Genomic DNA, 11,639 nt, shown 5'->3' on the forward strand with positions numbered 1-11,639 from the left:
TTACTAAAAATTTGTCAAACACGTTAAAAAATAATAAAAAATATATTTTTTATCAAAATAATGGTGTCCAAACAAACACTAAATATAATAAATAATGACATATATGAGTACAGATATTTTATACATAAAATTTTAAATATTAAACTAAATAAATTAACTTTGACTTATTATTTCTCTAGCATAATCAAGGTTGTATCCATAATAGAATTTATTATACAAAATTTGTTAAAGATCTATGAAAAAAAGAGACAATAATTAGAAGGAAAAAAAAAAGCTAATAAACAAGATAAATATAATGAAAGTGTGAATATACAAAGTGTTAACCTTTTAGTAAAAGAAAAGTTTTTAAATATATTAATAAAACACACGTACTTGTAGCATTAACCACAAATGTGTAACAATGGCCTCTCATATTTGAAGGCCAAAGAATAGCCAAAAAAATAGCAAAGAAAATCTTAATTTGAACATGAATTTTCGAAACTTGCGGATACACCTCACATCCACACTCAATTGTCACTATAAAAGAAGTTTCATGTATCCCATGAAACTCACCACCCTCAATACATTTTTCTCTTACAACTTTTGTGTGGTCTCTCTCTCCTTTTCTTTCCTCAAAGGGAGAGAGAGAACAATAAAAAAAATAAACAATATTTGTAAGAGAAAAATGGCTTCTTCAATGAGGGTGGTCTTCTTCCTGGGCCTCATTTATGCAGCCCTTATATCAGTGGCGGTTGCTTCAGAACAAACTGCCACTTTATCTATTGATGTTGGTAAAATTCCCACCACAAACGCCAACACAAACGATGGTAATTTTTCTATTCCTCTTTTTATTGTTATTCAAATAATGTTTTATTTGACAAATAATATTAACTTAATGTATATAAATATATAACTAAATTAACTAAAAGTTTGATTTAATTTGTCAAACAAAACATTTTTGAAGAGTCATTTGTTATTTACATTTTTTAATATTTATTTTGTTAAAGTCCTAAGATTTTGACGTTCAAAATGATTATTTAATTTGTTCCAGGTGGATACATTTTGTTAATTATCTTTTGTTTGCAAAATGTAGGTACCACAATTGATCAAGCGGTTGGTTATCTTCTAATGTTGTTGGCTTTGTTGCTCACCTACCTTATTCATTAAGAGATCGTTAAGGAAACAAAAATGCTAGTGTTGATAAGAGAGAAGAATTATTTATTGTAACACTTATGAGGAATATTTTTGTTGACAAGAAGGAAGAATGGTTTTTTTGACAAGAGAAATATGCTTCAATTGGAAAAAATTTATGGATACCTAGATTATTTTTCTAGCTCCAATAATGATATTATAATTGTTTGGCTTGTCTTTTTTATTGATATTCGTTTATTTGTTTTATTTATTGTTCATTCATAATAACTTATATGAAATATGAAGGAACGAATTATAATATAGATATAAATGAGAGATATTCTTTAATTTTGAATTAATAAATGACACCATTTGATTATACTTGTTGAATATGACATTTGACAGATGATTATATCATCTCCATGACAAAATTTAAATCACATTACGTAAGTAGTATGAAAAAGGGGAATAATAAATTTAACTAATGCTTTTAGGCAAGTGATTGACCATAAGTAGATTTAGTTAGCTATCTGCCTGCGATTGATTTTGAGTTAATAATTTATCTAATTTAAATATTAATTTTATTTGTGAAGTGATTTGAATCGGATGATTTAATTTTCTCTTTGATCCAATCATTTTTAGCAATCTAAATTGGATTATATTTGTAATTTTATAAATTAAAAAAATTAAATATATATCAAGTCTCAAAATTAAATCTTAAAAAACTAATAATAACATAAGTTTCAATTGTATATTGAAAAACTAACAAGAATATAACAATAGAAATAAAATTATAGGATAATTAAAATAAATAAATAAATATTTTTTTTAATTTATAAAATATTCACTAAATAATAATAATAACATATGAATAAGATAAAAATATATAACAAATTCAACATATTATAGATAAACTTTAAATATAATATTAAAACGATAGTATTATATCACATTGTGTAATTTGAATTGAATTAAACCGATTTTAAAACATAGACCTGAAATCTGATCCAATATAATTCATGCAATTTGTCAAAAATATAATCTAATTAAATCTAAATTAGTGTAATCTTAATCAATTTTTTATTTAGATTGAGTTGGATGAGCAGTTTAACTCGTATCGATTTAGATTTGAAGAACCTTAAATTTAGTTAAATTATTTTGCTAAATTAATTTTTAGTGTATACTTAGTAATTTTGTTATCGATAGGTATACCAATTAGTTGGTTAGTTGCGATATTTATGCCCTATAAATATATTTGCTTTGCAAATTTTCTTGAGATTCATCATTCTCTTTCATTCAGACTCTGTTTTTTTCTCATTTTACTCTCGGTTCCTCTTGCTTTTTATTTATTTATTTATTTATTTATCTTTACTTAACACCGGGTTGTAATAGCAAGATTATTAAGTATATGCTCTTCTTTATTTGACTTAATGCCAGAAAAAGTAAAATACACAGCCATAGGCCCTAACATTGTATTATTAGAATTACGGAGGGAATATGATGGAACAAAAAAAATTGGAAAGTAAAAGAATTTAAAATATGCTTCATAAATAAAAAAATTCAATTATCAAATTAATCACTATATATTTTAATTAATAACTAATTCTTGATATCTATGTAGCATAATTGAAAGAATTTCACTATGCAATTCAATTGGGCTATCCGTTGACTTCTCTCTATTTTTTTGGATCGAAATGTGCTAACACCCCCTAAGAATGAAGATGCAGAAGTGGAAATAGATAGAGAATATGTATGTAAATTTATTTTATTTTGTTTATAACTATCTGTGAGATCTCATCGATTAAGTATATTCAAACATGAAATAAAGCGTCAATTAGCCATATCAATTATTATTATTATTATTATTATTATTATTATTAGAAATATATTTATCAACGAATTCAAGGAGCCAAATCACAATTTTAAAACCTTTTTAAATACATTTCCTAGCAAAGATATCAAGAATATTGCTCCAACTAGCCTCTTAACATAATGGACTCCATTTCTCAATTGTTTGGTGCCGCATCAACTTCGTTGCAACTTGCATGGTTCATTCTTCTGTCCATTTAATAATAATAATAATAATAATAATAAATAAAATCCATTTCCTCCACTAGTTCCACCCAAAGACAAAATATACTTCAGGAAACTGGCAAAAAAAACGGGTCAAATTTTATTCCCGACGTAATCTTCTTCAATTGAAGAGTTGTTGTCAACAAAATTTGTGCTGCTCGACAAAGCAGCAAAATTACAATTACAAGAAAAGCTCAAGAACCTTATAAGTTAGTTGCTTGCTGCATGCATGGCTTATATTTAATTTAACCCTTATGTAATTGACAATTTGCTATTTCATGTGCTGTGTTGTGTTGTTAGTTCCGTGATGATCAGAGAATCTGTTTTGTTATGATGACTTAGCGTTGTGCATGAAGAGCGAACTTGACAACTTCATAGAATGAAACCACTATTCCAACGGAGGGGCCAGCTCTTCCAATTCGTGGACCTAAACCTGTGAACAGTCCCTTCATGCCTCCATCTCTGTTCAAGAAACAAACACCAATCACAGTTGGAATCACCCAAGAACAGAAAAATCAAAATTTGATCAAGGCTGTGTTCCAAAATATTAGTCATACCTCCAAACTTCCATCAATGTTTGTCTTGTGGTCATTCTCAGTTGCCTCACCGGATCCCTCTGCGTTTTTTTGAGAGAAAATATGAAATTAGAACAAGACCAGATAGGGTTCCCTTTTCTTCGATTACGTTTGAATAACTGAAAGCAAGAAACGAAACAAACCTCTATTTGCCTTCGAGTTTTCGCTACATCTAGCGGACATGTAGCTCCTGCTGCTAGAGTTCCAGCAACAAAACCAGCTGAAAAATTTGCCCCAAGAACACCCAATGCATTGGCGTCATCACCCCCTACCAGGCTAAGGAGTTTTCTTCTAGTCTGCAGAGCAACCCAATTTGGAATAAGAAATATAGAATACTGCGAAGAAGAGCTTCTCGCGTAAATGATTCGGAGTGGAACTCACAGGTTCTAGAATTGACCAACAAATTGCAGAGAAGGGTACATCTCGGGCAAGTTGTGCTCCCATACCAGTCCACAGAACACGATAACCTTGCCCTGCAAGGAATCAGTTAGAAGGTAGGATTGATATCTTATTCCAAGAAAAAAAAGAATGTAGACATTCTGCTACAGAAAATTATTAAGGCGGAAAAAGAGTACAGGCAGCTAATCCAAAAAATGAGCACATTCTAGAGGGATTTTCCTATTGGAAGGAGCTAGAATCCCACTTTTAGCTTATACCAGAGAACTAAAACTACAGTTTATTAACTAGCTAAATCTAAATAATTGATTGGCAAAGACTTCAATGTTATCTCAAGTACATTAACCATCAACTCGGAACAAAAAAATTAATGAACCATATGAAGATGTAAAAACTAGCCAAATTTTTAATCCTTGGCAAACTTACTTATCTATGTAAAGTCAACATAGAAGTAAGTCTACTACAATTTTTTCATTATTATGGCAGATATGTTAAGAATGTCACAAAATTAGATACTTACAGGTGTTCTGAGGAGGACTATTTGAACCCTTGACATGTGAAACAACACCTACAAGAGTCTGAAAAACTCCAGGAGGCTTTTTACCAACTTGAGTCTCTTGAAACGCCTATAACAGAGGTGAACACAGTTAAGATAGGATAATGTATCCAAAAACAAATAAGCAAAAATCAACCACTCATAAGTTATATAACAATGAGCAACAATCATAACATGAGGAGAAAACCCAAGTTGAAAATGGAGGAGGATATATGTTGGCACTTATACATGAAAAACATATTGAACATTATGTGTATACTGTACACGGAATTACGGATTCACAAAAACAAAGGCAAAACTCATAAACGTGATTTAAGCAAGCACCATACTTTACTAATAAATAATAGGAACCAAAATGTAAAGTCTTATGCTTGCACTCAGTAGGCGAGGTTATATAATATGCATCAATTTATCTTAAATACCTGCATACGAGTTCTGGCGAGTTCAATAGGATAACAAGTTGCACATGCAAGGGAGCGTGACAATGAACCAGCCACTAAAGGTACATATGGAGTTGTCATTGGAGCACTTCTTGCTGTGAATTCCTCCAACCAGTTGCGGAACAAGTCATAGCATGGAAGGTAAATTCCCACCTGTGATTCAATCATTGAGTACAAAATTAAAAAGTCATTCAATTTCTCTATCTTCATTATGTAATGTTGACTACTTAAAACACTGAAAATTGCTGATAGAATTGTGAACTTACGGTTGGTATAGCAAGTGCCAGGCCTGCATTTGTACCCCTCCACAGCCTTGAAAATCCTTCCTGCATACCAGCCTTCCATTGATTAATGCAATCTTTGCTTATTTACAAAGCTAATAACTAACAAGCATCTGAAAGCTTCAAGCACAGATATATAACAAAGTAAACTTAGTGTCCACATCCTATGTCTACATTCTATAAGATTAAACCACCAACCTGTTGTACAACTTTATACAAGACATCAAATGTTCCCTTGTACCGAAAACACTCAGGAGGGCAAAGCGAAATTGTGCCATGGATTCCAGCACGGGAACACGAAGGAGAACATCTTAAATCAGCAAACATCTGATAAACAACACCAGAACAGTCAAACTAATCACTCAAAGAGGCAGCTATAAACATGGAATCTCTCACTAGCATGCAAACAATCAACTACAAAATAATCCATAACATAGCATATCACAACATTTGTTTATTTTGTGAATGAGAAGTACTATATACAAATTCTTTGAAATCGAGACATACCATGTTTGGGCCAAAACAAGCCATACGACTGGTCATATTACTGAGGCGATGAGAATAAGCCACCCCTGCGGCTTGTGCTTGCAACCTTGTCTGATATTAAACAGCAACAACAAAATCAATCAGAACAATACATAACATAAATAAATAAATAACCGAAACGCCATTAAAAAAAGTTCTAATCTTTGGGCAAAGGGTTTTACTATGTTCCTAAATTCATTGATAATCAACAATAAGTACCACCTCCTATTCTTCCGAGCTCCATACATAATAAAGCAATTAATAGGGTTTTGTTATACCTTGGCAACATCAAGGGGATTAACAATAATGGCGGAGATGAAGGCGGCGCCTGCGGCAGAGAAAGCTCGTTCGCCAATTCCCAATTTGTTGGCGTCAGACGATTGCGGCGGCGACGGCGGAGGCTGAAGAGAAGGAGATTCGAGCAACAACGGAGCTTGAGCGTTCAATTCAGCTTGTGAAATTGAAGCAACTTGGTCGGAAGAGGAAGCTATCCATGGATTTTGGACTCGTTCTGAATCCACCATTTTTTTCCTCTCTTCTCAGATGTTAGAACAAAAAACAAATAAAAATTCAGAACCGAGTTCAACGATTCAACCCCCCGATTTAACAAAATAACGAAACAAAATAAAAAAATAAAAAAATGGAATATAGAGAAGGGTCTCCGGGTATGTTGGGGCGAGGGCGAGAAAGAAAGAATAAGCGTAAGCTACGCTAATGTAAAATTAGCGCCACGTTTGTTGACAAGTGTGGGGAAACGTCGTTTTCTTTTCACATAGTAAAATAAGATGCTAACAAAAAGTCAAAAACCAAAACCCTAATGATGATGTTGAAGAAGAAGGAGAAGAAGAAGAAGTGCGTGGCCACAATTAGTGAAAATTCTTTTAGGTACCTCAAAAATCAAAATGCACATACGTTATGAATGACGCAAAATGTAGAATCCGGAACCAGAAGGTGAAAGAAGAAGAAAGCGAAAAAGCGGCGCTACCTTCAGCCGAGGGAACTCGAGTCTTCTGTCTTGAGTCTTGAGTGTAGAACTACTACTGTTTTTTACGAATTACGGTTAATTTTTTTCATTAAATAGTAATCCTTTTTATTTTTATGTTGTGATCTATCATATCATATCTTATCTATAAAAAATTAAGAATCTCTATCTTTTAAACACTTTTTGATAATAAATTTAACATAACAAGACATGTGATAATAAAACTCATTTATAAATTAGATAAAATAAAGAAGATAAAATTGGATACTTTTTGAGTTAACCTAGGCGGGTAAACCATAATATATTTCCTTCTAGAGCTTTCTAGCGTGTACAACAAGCGGTTCGGCGCTCATGCCTCATAGTATACAAGTACATTTATATGGACTAAACTCTTCACTCTTCAGTTCAGTTAATAAGAGTTTTTTTTTTTACTTTTAGAATTTTATAAAAATTTAAAATAATAAAATTTAAATTATATCATTTTTTTAAAATATATTTTTTATGTAATAAATAAACAAAAAATTACTTTTATATTGTTATATCCAAATATAATTGATAAATAAATTTTTTTTTTTAAAAAAACTCATCCAACCAAGTCCAAATTTAACATGCTTAAAAAGTATACAAACGTGCATACTATTTTATTTTTATAGGAGTAAGAAATTAGCAAATTATTGTGTTTGTTTAATAATAATAAAAAACAGAAAACATTAAAAAATGGATATTATGATTGGAAAAATAACATAAATTCTCAGTATACACAATTTACATATTATAAAAAAAAGAGAAGGATTTGAATTACTTTAAACATGAAATATAATAAAATATAAATGTTGAAATAATATGGATTTATTTTAGAAAAATAATAGAAATTCAAATTTATGCTTCTAATTATTTCTCTAACTTTTAAATGAAAATAGTTCTAAAATTTTTATATTTTGATATTTTTAAAAGATAATATATCTATTTAAACTTTATTTATATATTAAAAAGATAACCAAAAAGATAAATTAGAATTCTTCATTTACATGAGCAGCCAGGTAGTAACAGATTCTGTTAGGCAGTGGGGACTACCCCTAACCCCTTTGTTTTGTTCCCACAAGTGGTGTTGAGGAATGGGGAGTTGTTTATAAATACGCCAAGTGTAAATAAGTGGAAGCAACACATGTTCGCTTTCACAACCACACCTAGACCCATCAGTTATTGCCACATGCGTCAACCAATATTTATCATTAGGGATGTGCATGGCCCGGTCCGATCCGAAGATCCAGTCCGGTCCCGAACACTTTTGAGACTAATTTGGTATGATTTCATCGGGTTTAGGACCGGGTATGGGTCTTAAAAATAGACCCGGTCATTATTTCGAGTTGGGTCCATATCTCGGGTCACCCGAAATCAGTCCGGTGGCCCGGTCATCGTACACAATTAATCTTTTGTGTTATTAGTGATGGATGATGGCTATTATTATGTGACATTTAAGTATTGTAAACCTTAATATTTTGTATTATTAGTCATTATATATAAGACTATAAGTTAATGTTTTATATTTAAAATGCATAAGACTTTAGACTAATGCATAATCTTGTATTATTTGTATTGATTTAAATATTTGGTGTTATTAGGTAATATTAGTATTGATTATGTTTATGCTTTAATTTTAGAGAAAAGTTGGTTCTTATTATATTTTTCTAAGTGAATTTTACTATGTCAAATAATAGTTGGAGTCTTGAAAATTTGGATATTTTTACATGCTAACTTACAAGAAGGTATCAAGGTAATATAATGTTAACAGTCCGGTTTTCACCCGGTTTTTACCCGGTATAATCGTGGCCCGAAAGTGTATAGGTTTCATCAGGTCTAGGATCGGGTTCGAATCTAACAAATAGTCCCGGTATATATTTCGGGCCAGGTTTGAATTACATCAAACCCGATTTCACCCGACTCATGCACACCCTTATCACAAAAACTCTCCAGTAATATTTTAAAACATCATTATTAGGATTTAGGCCCACTTTAAAAAAATAACTTAATTAAGTTTTTTTTTAAAATAATTAAAATAATAAATGACTATATTAATTATTTTATATTTAAATTTTTAATTTTAAAAGTGTTTAGTTTTATAATTATCAGAATCAAATCGGTAATCAAACCGATCAAACTACTGAATTACTGGATCATTGGTTCAACCGGTAAATTATTGGTTGAACCAGTTAACCCAATCCTATGTAAATAAAAAATAAAAAATAAAAAAAATTAAAATTAAAATTTGTCAAAATACATGTGTTTACTAACATTTGAAAAATATCAAGTTATTTTAAACCAATATGGAACATGGAAGTAAATATTTTATTATTTGTTTATGTTATACACTATAAGTATTTGTTAGAAATTGATAATAAAAATCTCTACATTATGAATATGAAAAAGTACGTGAGTTTGTAAATATCATTTAGAGAACCGGACCGGTTAGTATTCGGTTCATCGGGGGTAACGATCGAACCGGCCGGTCTGGTCCGGTTTTTTACATCTGATGTTCATGTCCTTATTTTGTGAAAAAAGTGACACAATAACATGATGTAAGGTTTGGATTTATATCATACTTGATACAGTGAATATTGATTTATCTTGGTTTTGAAATATGTTTGTATTAATTTAAATTTTTCCCATGGTATATATAATAATTTGTAAACATGTTAATTAGAATTGTAATAACCTGCTGGTTGTGACTTGATCTTTTTAAATTGAGGACAGGATTCGAACCCAGCTCACCCACTTATTTTATAAAAATGTGGTAAATGTGGTAGAAAGTAATAGTATTACGAGAAAATTCATTTTTTTAACTTCTCTATAAGCTCCTAAATAACTTCTTAAAAGGTCGCAGTTTGGTTTTGAAAATTGCACCAAATATCTATACTACTACTTTTCATAAGTCAAAAACTCAAAAAAATTACTTTTAAAATTTTCAAACGGACTCTTAATTATATATAACATGTTAAGAATCTATTTTAATAGTATTTAATAGTATAATAGTCGAAAATTTTAATTTTTAATATATTAACAAATTATTTTTAATAATTTTAATAACTTATTTTTATAACATTTTTATTGTTATTATTGTCGTTGTTTTTTTCTTATAACTACTATTTTGATAGCCAAGATAATTTACTCAAAATTTCGAACTTTTATCCCGGTAAATAATCGATCCTGATACTTAGCTAGAAGAAAAAAAATTATTCACATATTAAATGTTCTTAACATCGGTATAAAATTACGATTATTATTTATTAATTATATATTTAAATTATTTTTAATTAACAAAATAAATAAAATAATATTTAATTATTAAAAGAGATTGATATTAAAATAATATTTGTCAAATTTACATATTTAAGTAGATAAATTTGTACAGTTTACGTATTTATTATATATTTTAAAATAAAAGAATATATATCATACATAATATATGTTTACTCAAATGTAAACAATTAAATCAACAATAACAAAGAAGAATGCTTCAGAATTTTAATATTATTGGGCAGTCTGAAGAATAAAATAATGAAAATGCTGATACTAAGAAACTTAAACATTACTCTTATCTTTTTTATAGGTTGTTTCATAACTTTTTACTTATGAAAATTTCCTATTTTGTCATTGTTTGAGGTCTAGCATGAACCTAAAAAATTATTTTTATTAAATGAAATTTGATTAAAAAAAAACATAAAAAAAACAATCAAATCAATAGCTTTAATCTCAAAGCACATATAATAAACTAAAATAGCAGGACAAATTATAATAAATAACAGATCAAATAATCCTTTATAATTATACAATAAGTACAACATAAAAATAGAAAGAACATTCATAATTATGCAATAAATACAACATAAAAATAGAAGTAACATTAGCAACAGATGACCTTATGCGAAACCAATATTCTCAAACATTTTATCCCTAGATCAACAAAATTAAATAATTCAATTACTAATATTAACAAGTAACAACCATGAATGATGAACCATATAATTTGAAGAAACTATTAACATTTAATACTAGGATAAATTAAAAAGATAAATAAAATATATTTTTTGTTCTTAGAATTTAATAAAAATTTTAATAATATTCTTAAATTTTATTTTGTTTTAATTTTGTCCTAAAAATTTTTTATTTGCATCAAATATAATTTTGACAGCTAATTTAAAAAAATTAGAACCAATTCAACAACAATTTCAAAAGAATAACTTTTAACATAAGCAAATTAGATGTAATTAACATGTATTATTGCTGGATTGGTCTTAAATTTTTTGAAAATTTAGCTTAGGGATATATTTAATGCACATAAAAAATTTTAAAGATAAAATTGAAACAAAATAAAACTTTTAAAGATATTTTTTGAAATCTTTAACAAATGTCAAGGACAAAAAATATACCTTAGCAAATTAAAAATTATAACGCTGATAAAAATCTAAATTTGCAATAGCCTAACCCGATAATGCTAAAAGTAGAGAATCAGAGACTCATAAAGGCAGAAACAAAGGCACAAACAGAAGAAATTAAAGGTAGGAGAAGCAAGCAAACATTGGAAAAGCTGCACAGCGAAGGACATATGTGTGAAGCAAAGCACATGCAGCTGAGAGGAAAAGACGTGCGCGCGCGCGCAGAGAGAGAGAGAGAGAGAGAGAGAGAGAGAGAGAGAGAGAGAGA

General features: G+C 29.4%; 2 protein-coding genes across 4 annotated transcripts; one reads left to right on the plus strand and one right to left on the minus strand.

Annotated features, from left to right (window-relative positions):
• Window positions 1–570: 570 nt before the first annotated feature.
• Window positions 571–1,269, plus strand: LOC107460581 (arabinogalactan protein 16-like). The gene is made up of 2 exons (XM_016078948.3): window positions 571–806; window positions 1,073–1,269. The coding sequence occupies exons 1-2, from the start codon at window positions 665–667 to the stop codon at window positions 1,144–1,146; spliced, it is 216 nt and encodes a 71-aa protein (XP_015934434.3). The 5' UTR covers window positions 571–664; the 3' UTR covers window positions 1,147–1,269.
• A 1,985-nt stretch (window positions 1,270–3,254) lies between these two features.
• On the minus strand, window positions 3,255–7,005 carry LOC107460631 (mitochondrial carrier protein MTM1). 3 transcript variants are annotated; one of them, XM_016079026.3, is made up of 11 exons: window positions 6,942–7,005; window positions 6,235–6,491; window positions 5,939–6,028; window positions 5,630–5,758; window positions 5,417–5,476; window positions 5,133–5,303; window positions 4,675–4,780; window positions 4,140–4,231; window positions 3,902–4,054; window positions 3,741–3,799; window positions 3,255–3,645 (listed from the first exon to the last, which is right to left on the minus strand). In XM_016079026.3, the coding sequence occupies exons 2-11, from the start codon at window positions 6,478–6,480 to the stop codon at window positions 3,522–3,524; spliced, it is 1,230 nt and encodes a 409-aa protein (XP_015934512.1). In that variant the 5' UTR covers window positions 6,481–6,491; window positions 6,942–7,005; the 3' UTR covers window positions 3,255–3,521. The 3 variants fall into 3 exon arrangements, with proteins under 3 accessions (XP_015934512.1, XP_015934511.1, XP_015934510.1); XM_016079025.3 differs by lacking the exon at window positions 6,942–7,005 and adding an exon at window positions 6,846–6,940; XM_016079024.2 differs by lacking the exon at window positions 6,942–7,005 and having other exon boundaries at window positions 6,235–6,794.
• Window positions 7,006–11,639: the final 4,634 nt, after the last annotated feature.

Source organism: Arachis duranensis, chromosome 8, assembly GCF_000817695.3.
Source record: "Arachis duranensis cultivar V14167 chromosome 8, aradu.V14167.gnm2.J7QH, whole genome shotgun sequence".
NCBI classification, from domain to species: domain Eukaryota; kingdom Viridiplantae; phylum Streptophyta; class Magnoliopsida; order Fabales; family Fabaceae; genus Arachis; species Arachis duranensis.

Bases quoted from the DNA above. Each gene is read 5' to 3' on its own strand.
- LOC107460581 (XM_016078948.3), top strand. From the start codon at position 665: ATGGCTTCTTCAATGAGGGTGGTCTTCTTCCTGGGCCTCATTTATGCA. The intron at 807-1,072 runs GTAATTTTTCTA...TGCAAAATGTAG, and splicing joins AAACGCCAACACAAACGATG to GTACCACAATTGATCAAGCG.
- LOC107460631 (XM_016079026.3), bottom strand. From the start codon at position 6,480: ATGGTGGATTCAGAACGAGTCCAAAATCCATGGATAGCTTCCTCTTCC. The intron at 6,029-6,234 runs GTATAACAAAAC...GTTTAATATCAG, and splicing joins ATCCCCTTGATGTTGCCAAG to ACAAGGTTGCAAGCACAAGC. The intron at 3,800-3,901 runs GTTTGTTTCGTT...AAAAAAACGCAG, and splicing joins AAACTCGAAGGCAAATAGAG to AGGGATCCGGTGAGGCAACT.